Source organism: Poecilia reticulata, linkage group LG8 (genome assembly GCF_000633615.1).
Source record: "Poecilia reticulata strain Guanapo linkage group LG8, Guppy_female_1.0+MT, whole genome shotgun sequence".
NCBI lineage: Eukaryota > Metazoa > Chordata > Actinopteri > Cyprinodontiformes > Poeciliidae > Poecilia > Poecilia reticulata.
Window position 1 is genome coordinate 3,282,450 of NC_024338.1, and position 12,417 is coordinate 3,294,866.

The 12,417-nt window shown below is 38.1% G+C and overlaps 2 protein-coding genes across 2 annotated transcripts in view; one reads left to right on the plus strand and one right to left on the minus strand.

Annotated features, from left to right (window-relative positions):
• Positions 1-1,705: 1,705 nt before the first annotated feature.
• On the minus strand, positions 1,706-5,782 carry ptgs2b (prostaglandin-endoperoxide synthase 2b). The gene is made up of 10 exons (XM_008415162.2): positions 5,672-5,782; positions 5,366-5,482; positions 5,124-5,267; positions 4,872-5,015; positions 4,430-4,611; positions 4,254-4,337; positions 3,911-4,157; positions 3,355-3,641; positions 3,110-3,257; positions 1,706-2,599 (listed from the first exon to the last, which is right to left on the minus strand). The coding sequence occupies exons 1-10, from the start codon at positions 5,751-5,753 to the stop codon at positions 2,187-2,189; spliced, it is 1,848 nt and encodes a 615-aa protein (XP_008413384.1). The 5' UTR covers positions 5,754-5,782; the 3' UTR covers positions 1,706-2,186.
• Positions 5,783-6,786: 1,004 nt separating this feature from the next.
• Positions 6,787-12,417, plus strand: part of pla2g4ab (phospholipase A2, group IVAb (cytosolic, calcium-dependent)) — a 27,440-nt gene continuing 21,809 nt past the window's right edge. Inside the window, exons 1-4 of the mRNA XM_008415164.2 lie at positions 6,787-6,805; positions 6,902-7,038; positions 9,468-9,576; positions 12,002-12,083. Coding sequence (XP_008413386.1) covers positions 9,559-9,576; positions 12,002-12,083 — 100 coding nt within the window. The 5' untranslated portion in view covers positions 6,787-6,805; positions 6,902-7,038; positions 9,468-9,558. The remainder of the gene's footprint in view (positions 6,806-6,901; positions 7,039-9,467; positions 9,577-12,001; positions 12,084-12,417) is intronic.

The following is a 12,417-nucleotide window of genomic DNA, read 5'->3' on the forward strand; positions in this document are numbered from 1 at the left end:
TACAATGCTCTTAGTTCTGCATGTGGGTGTGTTTTCATTCGGATATGGAAGCTGCTTCTTTTGTGAGAAACGCGATGGAAAACTTTCTATTGAGGTTAGAGAGGATTATGTCTAGCGCTGGCGAGCTGATTCACGACGCCATGCTGCCCGTCACGTCAGCATTTTTGTCGCCGTGTTTGACTTGGACAGGGTCCTCTGGAGACTTTATCCTCCACCCACTTGCTGCATCTCTGCCAGCAGAGGCTGGGTGTATGTTTTCAGAATGGGTGGGTTTTTCTTATACATCAATTACAGTAAAGCAGTTTTTTTTCCCCAGAACCTTTTCCCAGAAAGTTGACCGTTGGAAACCATAATAATGACACATTTTGTGTGATAGTTTCCCTATTTCTCTTTCATTACACACAATGTAAGGAAATGTCATCTTTAAACACTGAAGAGTTTATGAAAGAAGCCAGTAAATCTCAAAAAACATAAAAGTTTAAGAGAAATGCACTGAAGCCTTCTGAACCATTTCATCTCGTTACTTATCTGCGCTGCCTTGGCATAAATCTCGTTGGGTCTGACAAGCGTCTACATGTTTTATCTGTTCTGTTGAGATGTGAAAGCTCTTGTAGCTGCACAAAAATGTGAGCGTAGGCTGAATAAATCCAGCACAGAATACTCAGAGTACTACTGCTGGTTTATTAACACTGAAGCTTTCATATCAGTCACATTTATTCTCCTGCTAATGGAGCTCAGAAACAGAACAAGTACAAGACTGAAGAGGTGCAACATTTACCAATATAAGGATCAGTCAGGTGTTTGCTTTGTTCGGTGCCATTTAAAGTTAAACAACTCARATTAATAATTACATTGTTGTTCCCATTTTCATGACAACAGATAGGGTGTTTATATTTATATATATGTTTAGTGTGAATGGCAACTTCACTTCTTGTAAAGTGTGAATGTCAAAGTTCTTGACCTTGTGAAGCACAGCTGACTGAATATTTCATCACACGAAACCAGAACTATGTCCTTTTGTCACTGTTTGACCTCTTCTTGTATTTGTGACATTAATTCCCAGGACAATTTGGGATCTGGTTGCTAAAATTTAACTCAGCTTAATGATTTGAATCATGTAAATGGGACATAAATGCAAAAACAAAAGAAAGCTGTGAGGTGGGATATACATTTTTAAAGTATTGCCAGTGCAAAAACTACTCTGCAAGAGTCAGAATCCAGTTTTTTGTTCTGTGGACTGTGCAATGAAAATGGGGACGAGTACATGAGAATGTGCGATTTAAGAACGGAATGAATGTTGATCAGAATTCAGGAAAAGGCTACCAAAAATAGATTCTTACCGAAAATTGCACAGCCAGAGCAAGAAATAAAAAGTTTAAAACAAGTGAAAATGTAACAAGCAAGGCTGGTGAGGATTAAATCCAACTGGAGGGACAATTTATTTTAAAGTTTTTTACATTTATCTTCCGGGTGTGGCAGTAATTTTGGTTGGAGCAGAGGCTCAAAAACAACATCAAGTTAGTTATGTAGAGAAATAAGAAGCACAAAAACAAAGGGTGTGTTTTCTTTTTTTTCATTAGTAGGCTGATTAATACATTTAAATGATTGCGAACAGGCCTTAAGAATTCTTGAAACAAGAAGCTTCAAGAATTTGAAAATGTGTGCTTTAAGTTTAAAGTAGTCAGAAAGGAAATACAAAAATTGTTCCAGTCCTGCCAGTTTATTCAATTCAAACAAGAACATATCATATAATGCTTGTAACAGTCATATTACACAATTGACGATATTTCATTTGAATATTTCTGCAGTTTAGACACATATACTCACATGACAGTCCAAGTTTTCTTTTAAAAAAAAAATAAATCTGTGAATTAGTAGAAAAAATAGAAATGCATCAGACCTATAAATAAGTCATGGTGAGTATGTAGGCTTCCAGTTTTAGTCACATGTGTGAAAATCTACAGAAATTATCCTCATGAAACAATAGGAATACAATAAGTACGACTGAGGCTGAAAGTCTACAACTTCAAGTATTAGGTGTCAGTAAAGTTTTTAATTCTTTTTAAATTACAAAAATAACTTAAGGCACTTAATAAATTAACACATAGGTGGAGAAAAGACGAATAAATAAAAAACATAAATACAAAATAAATATTAAATAACATCTTTTCTTTTGAACTGAGTATTTAGAGCTCAGAAGTCCTTTCTTTCAGAATGACTGTGGGGTTGGGGTTACTGCCACGCGACTGCGACGTGCTCGAGTTGATGGTCATGGATCCGGTCTCTTTGATGTCAGGCACATAAAAGGACGCCACGGGACAGGGGCCTTGAACGTTGTTGCAAACCAGCCTCTGCAGGGAGGCGGTGTTGACGATGTCAAAGCCGACTGAGCCTCCAAAGGTGCTGGGCTTCCAGTACTCTGGCGAGCAAATGGGATTCCCCATCAGGCCTTTGAGGGAGAAAGGAGCCCCCATCTCCACCATCGTCTCCCCAAAAATGGCGTTCAGCCGGGGCTTCTCCACGAGCAGGCCGGGGTAGAGCTCCACAGCGTCGATGTCACCATACAGCTCTTCCAGTATGGCGGCCATTTCTTTGTCTCCTGTAGTGAAGAAAATAAACGGTTTTAGCTTGTGGTTCAGTCTGGCTCATCTCACTTGCACCACTTCTTAACTTTCCAACTTGATCTTTCCTTTGTCTCTTCACATCTAACCTTTTCCTTAATACCTCTTGGGGTAGTTTTCCTATCCCTCCCTGGAGCTGCTGGTCTCCCTTGTAAGTTTACATCTTTGCTCTTTGTAATGACAATCTGCTTACATTATGCCAGGATGTATTGAACATCCGCCTCTTACAGACATGGAAATAAACATTGAACCTCCCAAACTGCCGGGGTGTAAGTCCAAAAGCATGTCCTTAATAATACCAAAGCGCTGTCGAGAGCTGTGTTCAGTAGCTTTAGGTATGTTTTTCAAAATTCTTGACAATTAGACAAAGCAGAAAGAGTTTGGAGTTGCGTAGAAGAATCAATAATAATCTCCTGGTAATCCTTTTGCGTCATCTGCTCCACCTACATGTATCAGTCTTTGTTGGTGTGGTGTTGAATTTGTCTCACCTGTCATGTCTTCAAACGAGGAGTAGGGCTCCATGAAGAATCTCTTCCTGTAAGCATTGAGGGATTGGTAGCGCATCTTTCTGCTGTTCTCGATGGACTTGATGGCGACATACAAAATGGGTCCCGGAACGTTCCGCCCACCAGCGACCTGTAAAAGGGGAATAAGATGTTTAAAGTCATGAAGCTTTAGAGCCATGTTGGGGTTAAAATGTAGCTGTTCCTGCAGCTGCATTGAGAGTCCTTACCCGTCCTGCAGTCTGCTTGGTGAATGAATCCACCAGGTTGCTGATGCCGTGCTCGGTCATCACAGTGGTGTTGAAGACAAACTCCTTGTAGCTGTAATCCCTCTCCTCGATGTGGAAGCTGTCAGGCATCAGAGGGTGCCAGTGGTAAAGTGTATTGAACTCGGATGCGATGCGGTTTTGGTACTGGAAGCGTTTGCTGAAGAGCAGCTCTGGATCAAACTTCAGTTTGAAGTGATAACCGCTCAGGTGCTGCACGTAGTCCTCGATCACAATCTTGATGGTCTCACCTACAGAGATGAAATATGTAATCAAATTTTTGTCTGCTTAATTTGCATTTTAAATATATTTCCTCTTCCTGCTGCAAAAAGGAAACTGACATTTCATTACTGCCAAGCCAAAACACACTCCTGTGATTATGATCAAAGCTCTATTCAAGGAATACCAAAGCTAAAACCACAACTTCCTCTCGTCGAAACTAATATCAGTCATTCCGCATCCATGGCGCTGTTACGGGAAATATCTTTAAAAACTGTTTGCAGAAGTCAAGATTTCTCACCAATAAGGATGAGCCGAGAAGTCTGAAAGAGTCTTTCATCATCCCAGTCTGGGTGAACTTCCTTCAAAATGTCACACACCCGGTTGTGCTCACGGAGCCAGATGGTGGCGTACATCATGAGGCCTGGGACCAGACCGAACGCCTCGTGGCCAACAGCGAAGCGCTGAGAGTCTGGGATGTGTGGCGGGTACTGCATTTCAGCACCAACATCCTTAACCAGCGGAGGGTACACCTCTCCGTTTACAATCTGTAGTGTTACACAAGAAGGACATAGAGGAAGTGTGAGACACAGATGTGGACTCGAAGCCTTTTGTCTTAATGAAATGTGGCTCTCTGCTCTTACCTGATATTTAAGCTTTCCATCCTTGAAAAGCCTCAGTTTATGTTGCCTCTCCAGGTTGTCACCATAAATGTGGCCGAGATCAACCTAAAAAAAGAAAACATTTTCAGATTTGATTTAATTTTGCTTACAAGACATCTTGCTTAATAATCTATTCTGAATTAGATTTGGCTACTCACCCCGTGGCCTTTAGCCACTGTGAAAGCAGGCCCGTTCTTCATATCAGACTTGAAGAACTGGTGTGTGAAGTGTTGCGCGAAGAACGCAAACATCAAGCTGGTACCCTGCGGGTCTGGAATAAACCGTCTCCTCACCAAGAGCTTTTCCGCCAAAACCTTGACATCAGGTAGCTCCTTTTTACCTGAAAACAACAAGATAAACATCAGCTCAAAACGCAGCAGGAAGCTGGCTTGTTATGATATGATTTCAGGGCAAACGCTTTCTTTGTTGCATGCTGGGACAGGTTTGGACTTGATTCATAAGACTGTTTCCTCTCACACAAGCGATAAACAAAAGGTTTTATTGTGATCTTCCACTGATGTAATAGGAACGGGATGCTCTTGTGCTCTAAATAAGAATCTAAGAAAACTGGTTCTCCTGAAGCGCAGAAAGTGAACTCACCTACGACTCCCATAGGGGTTGGGCAGTCCGCCGGAACTGGAGGAAGGGTACGAGTATAGTAGGACAGGTTGGAATAGGCTTCCCAGCTTTTGTATCCATAGTCCGCATTGTAAGTAGGAGGACTGTCAATCATATGGGATCGTGCTAGAATGAGGAAGGAAATTTATTTATTCATTTATGTTGCATAAACCTACTACTTGTCTCTGTATAAATTACTTAATTTCTCCACTGAGTAGAAAGGAGAGGACTTACATGTCAAGACGTATTTCATGATGGCATCTCTGAGAAATGAAATATTGTTGATGATGTTCCAGAATCCCTTGAAGTGGGTGAGGATGTAGTGCACCGTGTTGGGTGAAGGCTTTAGGGAAACTTTTACCCAAGTGAGGAACTCAGCTGCAGATGACAGAAATGGGGAAGATGAGTTAAGATGTCAACAGCAGCTCCAATGTAACAATTTGAAATACAATCTGGGTTTCTTTTTATACACTTACGTGTTGTGCAGTTTTGTCCATAAAAACCAGTGCGTGTGCAGTCGCATTCATAGTCTTGTGAACCCATCGCTGTGCACACACCCCTGTTCTGGCATGGCTCTGAGCAGCAGGGGTTACCTACAGCGGAGACATTTAGTAAAAATAAAGATCAGTATCCTAGAAAGCACTTTAAACATTTCAATTACATCATTCAGACACAGACTGGAGAATCAAACTTTAATCTAAAACACACAAAAAAACTTACTTCTAAAGTAATTTATTTAACTTAAAATTCATACGAAATTAACTTTAAAGTAATTTTCTTACCTCCTTTGCATAGAGAAAAACTGATTGCCAGCAGTAAAGTAGAAAATGTTATGAAATCCATTCTGCTATGTACTCTATTCATTTTGCGAGCCTGTCTCTTTGTCTGCCAGAAGCAAATAGGAGGTAACGCAGACCTGACGCTACATTTATACTCTGAAGTGTCCCGCCCTCTCTGTCAATGTATGACCTATTACCTACCGGAAGTCTGATTATGGACTAATAACCGAAGAAAAAAGGGAGAATGTTACAGAACACTCAAATTTCATAAAAGAGATGTATTTTATTAAAATATTGTTTGACATTATTACAACTATGTTTATTAGTGTTTCTGTATGTTACTCTCGCAAATTGAGATAGATAAAAAAAAATTTAAAGAAAAGACAGCGAATTAAAACAAAATGTTTTTTTATTTTATTAAATTGTATAAATAAATAGTTATTCTTTTCAACATCGGTTTTAAAATCTATTGTTAAATTAAATAATTTCAAGAATTTGTGCTAACAGTGTCGGTCCAGCAAAATGAGATCCAGAATCCTGCAGATTCGATGTAAATCAGATGAGGAACGGACAGAGTGGTTTTAACGAGGAGGACGGCAAAGTGATTTATTTCATGTAGAAAAACAAATATATGTATAAACATCAAGATAAAGAATCTTATAGTATTTGACCTAGACGTAATACCTCAACATGAATGCATTTCAATCATACCGTACCATTATTTTTTATTATTCCTCCGACGTATTAATCATACAGATGACAATTACATTGACTTTTCAAGCCGAAATGAAAGGTCCGGAACGTATTGCAGAAACATAAATCAATGTTCTTGTTGGATCAATTAAGTTAAAGTGATGTGATAATATTTAAATAATAGGAGGAAATCTTTAATCATACAATAATTAAAAAACCCACAGTGTCTAGGGACAGCAAATTGATCTAGTCTGGAATGTATTGAAAAAAAGTTATGAGAGGTTTTGTCGTCATTGCTGTGTCATGTTCTCTATTATCTTACCAAAGTGAAAAAAGTGCCCTCGTGTGGAGGAAATTACGCGCTGGAGCGCATTTGGAAAGGTTCTCTGGGGGGAGTAACCAGCACTGTTGTCCTGCTGAGTCAACTTCTGACTTTTTTTTACTGTGGGATTTCCTCACTGTTTACTTTGACAAATTTAACTTTTTTCCTTTTGAATGTTTCCCTTTCTTCATCTAACTCAATTTTATCTGTTGCATTAGTTTGGCCGCTGAACTCTACCCGACTACCGGGTGCCGAGAAGCGCCTCCTCCTCCATCTTCATTCTTGCACTACGAGTATGCTCGCTCAACATGACACATTTAAATGGACTTATAAATTGAAACACGATCTTGCTCAGGTAAGTTTCTGTTTCCTTCTTTATCTGCACACGATGTCGCGCCTTTTGTGAAAGAAAATCGGACAGATGTCCATAAACTCGGCTACTACTGGAGCCTGTTTTTGAAGGGTTAACGCAGTGGACGCTCACACAGAATAAGGAAGCTGAAAATACATTATTTACGCGCATTAACGTGCATTTTAAAAGTCCAGATCATAAACGTCTGTTTCAACACCTAAATTTGACAGATTATTGTAAATATAGATTCTTGCTGGAGGATGAGACAGAGAAAATCCGTACACAAGTGGCGTATGAATTAATAAGAGGGAGCTTGTATTTTAATGTGTAGTTCTCACAGTCATCTGCATTATTTTGCATGATCAAAGCCAATGGATCATAATCAATAAATGTGCATAGCCATAACACTGTCAGCCCGTCTCCAAAGAATCAGGCCAAACTAGTCTTTGGTGTCGAGTGGCCGGTTTTTAGAGACTCTTGTGAAAGACTGCAACGTTTTCTCACAGTAAAAGTCCTAAAAAGTTCACAGTGATTCATACACGTAATCCTCCATAGTTTTTGTTGTTTTAATGCGTCAGAGTATTTGTAGCGAAACGAGGAAGCTTTCTGTGTGTGTGTTATAGTTTGAACTGCTGCAGCTGTTTTGCATCATGGCAGCTTGCTTGCTGTACTTTATGAAAATGTTAGTGCCGCGGGGGCCGTCCGTGGAGCTATTTTGGCCGCCTGCATGCGCTCATTGTCCGCCACTGAACCAGGGCAGCCAGCGAGGAGAGCTGGCACCGTCACAAGTTGAAGCTTTTTGCTGCAAACTACGTGACGGCTGCAGTGAACACAGAGACCCTCTACGTGCTCTCTGTCCTCTTGATAACAGCACGCTTTGATGAGCAGCTGAAAAAAAAAGACTCAATGAACTTCAGCTGCGTTATCTGCATTGCATATGCACATTTGCGCACCATTCATGCAAATTTCTAAAGAGTGAAAACATTTATGCGGCTAAAAATAATCACCTTGTCGTCTCTTTTGCACATATACACCAAGTTTTACATTTTACTGCTGGTTATGTGACACAGCAGCTTTGTCACAGCTTTGTTTATTCTCAATGAGTCTTCTGAAAGTATCCATACCTCTTGTCTTGATGTTACAACCACAAACTTTAGTGGATTTCATTGCGGTTTATGTGATAAAACAGCACAACATCTTGTTAATCACAGAAACAGCCATGAATTCTGGTTGCTCTGAGGGAGCTGCAGAGATCYWTTGCTCAAGTAGTGAAATATTTTGGCAAGATAACTGTTAGTCATAATAGTTATCTTATTATAACTATTAATAAGATAACTGTGGCTCCACAAATATCTCGATTTGTGGAGTCAGACATGCTCCACAAATCTGGCTTTTATTAAAAGTGGCAAGATGAAATACATTATGTAAAAGTGATAATTACGCTATAAATGGGAGGCAACAACATTTGACAGAAAAGCTCAACACTGAACTTTTTTTTGGCTTATATGCAAAACAACGTTTTGGTCAAAAAACGAATCCTGCCCATCTCACTTAACACACACACACACACACACACACACACACACACACACACACACACACACACACACACACACACACACACACACACAAAAAAAACACCATCCATACTGTAAAACATGATGATGATGACATGATAGATATGCACAAAAAACATATTTTGATGGTTCTTTGTGCTCTAACTTGTCATATCAAGAACTGCCTGACAAAAAGATGTATAAAACACACATTCATACACACATTTGCTTTTGGTCTGGTTGTCTTATCACAATTTAGTAGCCCAGCACACTTCCTGTTGGGCCTGCCGAGATGCGAAGGGTTGTGCTGATAATGACGGTTCTGGGCTGCACAGTGGAGCAAATGTTAAAACGTTTGCCTTTTACTACGAAGGTCTTGGGTTCAAATCCCAGCCTGGAATCTGTCTGCATGGAGTTTGTATCATCAATCTGTGTGCTAATGGGTAATCCATCAACGCACCAACCAGTCGTCCATAATTGAAACTTATTGCAAATGCATTTTAATTTTTTTTATAAACTTTTCATGTTTATTAAATGTATGAAAAGTCTAACTCCAGTTTGTCAGAAATAATATATTTCTGATGCCTTTTTCATTTTTAGTTGAATCAAAATGAGACATTTTTGGGATGTTACCTTGTTGCATAATGATAATCTTTTTCTTGTCCTTTTATTTGGTGTTGGACTAAAAACTCATACCTTCAAAAAGAAGGTATGAGTTTGGCAAAGATAATTTTTTTCCGTGGTTAATTCCTTATTATAGTTAACTGCTGACCTAAAACAAGGTTAATCTGCGCAAAGTTTTGTTTGCTTTAGTTCTAGGGTGAAAAAAAATCAGAACTTAATCTAAATCGGCTTCTTTTGTTGTTGTTGTTTCAGGCCAACTGCATCACTGTGTGACTGAGATGCTCTGAGTCAAAGTTTGCATCACGTCGAGGGCTTTCCTGAGAATTACTCTCCAAACATTGYAATGGCTTCCAATATAATTGTGAGTATGGGATGGTGTGATTTTTCTAGCATAAATGATGTGAAAAAGAATGGTACTTGGCATGTGCCAGGATGAGAGTTTCATGGTATGATGTGAAAATATCAGAGTACTAAAACAAAAATTTGTGAACAAAAATGTACCTGACGTTCCAATTGGCTTTATTAAAAACAAATGGGCAGCAATTAAAGACTTTATAATCTGTAACATTTAGTTATCATATTGACTTTAAAGGAAAAATATTAAAGGAAGTTCTTGGAGTTTACGTTCCTTATAGTTTATAAATAAAAAACTGAGCTAAAATCACCGTATTGGCTTCTTTGTGCCATCAAATAACTAAAAATTAACAACAAAAACTAGCTATACACTCAAATTAGTTTAGTTTTATGTATTACACTTTAACATTTTATTATTTAATGTCTTAATGAAATGGCACCTGAGTATCTTGCAGATCCTCACATTCCTACCATAGTTTTATTCAAATCAACTAATTTTACCGGTTCTGTAGTCCAGGCTGAAAAACAATCACAACCAAAACTCTGAATCACTCGTTTCAATTAACATCTGGTCAGGAATATGAAAAATTTAAGAGAACTTCTGACAGCTTTCTGCCCTGGTTGGGTTTCTTTTTATTAGTTTCTTTTATTATATTGTTCACCTGTTTTATTGAGCTGGATTTGCAGTAATTTGTACAGCAAATATGTGTATTGTAGATTGTCTTAAATCTGCTTAATGGTTTTGAATGTGTAGCTTTTTAATAATTTTATTGTACCTTCATACATGTAGCTGCTCTATGCCAAGAAGTAAAACATATCTCAGGTGGTTCAGTCATTCCACAGAACGGCTCAGATAATTTTCCTTCAACAAAAGCAGATTCAAGTTTCAAAAACCCAAACTGCTAATGTAGAGATCAGAGTTTTTTTCTTAATTTGAACACAGGTTTGAGATAATCTTTGTAAGAATAGTTTTTCTGAAATTCTAGTGCTATCTTGAATTTGTTATATTTCCTGTGTTTAGAGTTTTAAAACTAAAATGTCCTTTAGGAGTAAAATGATATCCAGATGACACTGAGGTGATAGTGTTCTTAAAAAATGACCTAAAAATGACTCTGGATGTAACAAGGTATCGTAGCAACAGACGAAGAGAAACACAAGTTCTGTTTATTTAATAGAACAAATGGATGACGCCCATAGTTTAGGTGCAGCTAACACAATCTATTTATAATCGGTCAAAATTGTTGTAAGGACAAAAAAAAAAAAAACTAGAAAAAAGAATCTTAGATTTTACAAATTAATGTGCAACATTGCAGTTTCCTCTGCAATGTTAGGGTGTGATCAATGGGCAGAAATAGATACATGCCTAAACCTATCGCTGATCATACCAAAGAAACAAGCGATGTTTGATTTTGAGCTGTGACTCAGCACCTCCTGTCTGTCTTATTGTGATAGTTTGATAAATGGTTATAACATTCTCAGCTGATGAATACAACCGGGTGGATTCTGTTTAAACTGGAGTGTTGCCAACACATTTAAATAGAGTATTAATTTTTTTTTTAATATTTAGAAATATCTGAAGCAATAATTACTGTAATTGTGTCACATAATTCTGGGGAAAGTTCAGTTTTTGCACTGGGGAGTATACTTACCGTACAGGAAACAAATATATTGCCTAAGGAAGATAGCAGTCAGTCACTGTGATCCAAGTTTGGAGAAACAAAAAATTGAGGTCGAGCTCACAACTATTCAGAGTAGAAACAACTTGAAGTGTAATTTTCTGTCATTTTGCACAAACTTAAAACCTTACGTTCAAGTCCAGCAAACTTTATTGCTTTATTCCATTTTTGCCTCAACGAGTTGTCTTCTTTGTGGCTTTTTTTTTGTTTATCAACCAAACAATGTTTGTGTTTCCATTCGCGATGTCCCAATCAAAGCATTTTTGAATATCATTGTCAGTATAGTTGACTGCGTCCAACCATAATAGCTTTTGTCGTCATTCATGACTATTGTGTCAAGTTGGTCGCACCCTAAAAGTCGTCATCTTCCAAAAAACATTGAAAAGATGGAATGTGTCGGAAGTGCTGCAAATACGTCTGTAGTTAGCAATTATTTAAAAAAAAGAAAACGGAAGTTGTTTAGCTGCCTGTATTAGTCTATAACTAATCCACACAACCCTGGAAATAAAAAAAATAAATGTAGACTTTAACTGTATAGTAAATGCTTACATGTTTTCAATCAAAGTGGCACAAAGTGAAACGTTTCACGATGGGTTTGATTGTCAGCTGTCATGCCAAACCCCCCGGATGTTTTCTCTGGTTGATGATTCATTTTACAACCAACAGATCTGTTATCATTTTCTTTACGCTGGTTTCACAGATTTTCTCACACAGAATACTAAAGGTTTTTTAAACTAAATCTGAACTGTGTTGTAGGTGGAACATCAAATTTCTCATAAATTCACTGTGACTGTCGTTCGTGCTGAAAGTGTTACCAAAGGAGCGCTTGGTGACCTGCGTAAGTATTTAGGAGTATTTTAAACAACTATGAATCTGAATGCTACATGGATTCATTGTTTTGAGTAGGGAAGTTGATTTTTGTATTTATGTTCATTAAAAATGTAAAATAAATATAATTAATGGTGTCTGAAATGCTATTTAGGCAAGAAATTCCATCATTTACACTGCATTTTATTTTTTTTGTAAGACACTATGGTTGTAAGATGATGCAAAAATGTAGCATGAGGATAATAGGAGGTGTTGTAATAATCCATAATCTGGGTTACAGGGAGCATGTCAGTATTAAATAAAAGTAACCCCAGAATAGAGCCTTGAGGAACTTTATATATATA

What these genes read in the sequence shown, in the direction of transcription:
- ptgs2b (XM_008415162.2), bottom strand. Translation starts at nt 5,753, where the DNA reads ATGAATAGAGTACATAGCAGAATGGATTTCATAACATTTTCTACTTTA. An exon ending in CAGTGGCTAAAGGCCACGGG is followed by an intron (nt 4,338 to 4,429) that starts GTGAGTAGCCAA and finishes TTCTTTTTTTAG; the next exon opens with GTTGATCTCGGCCACATTTA. An exon ending in CTCGTTTGAAGACATGACAG is followed by an intron (nt 2,600 to 3,109) that starts GTGAGACAAATT and finishes TCTTCACTACAG; the next exon opens with GAGACAAAGAAATGGCCGCC.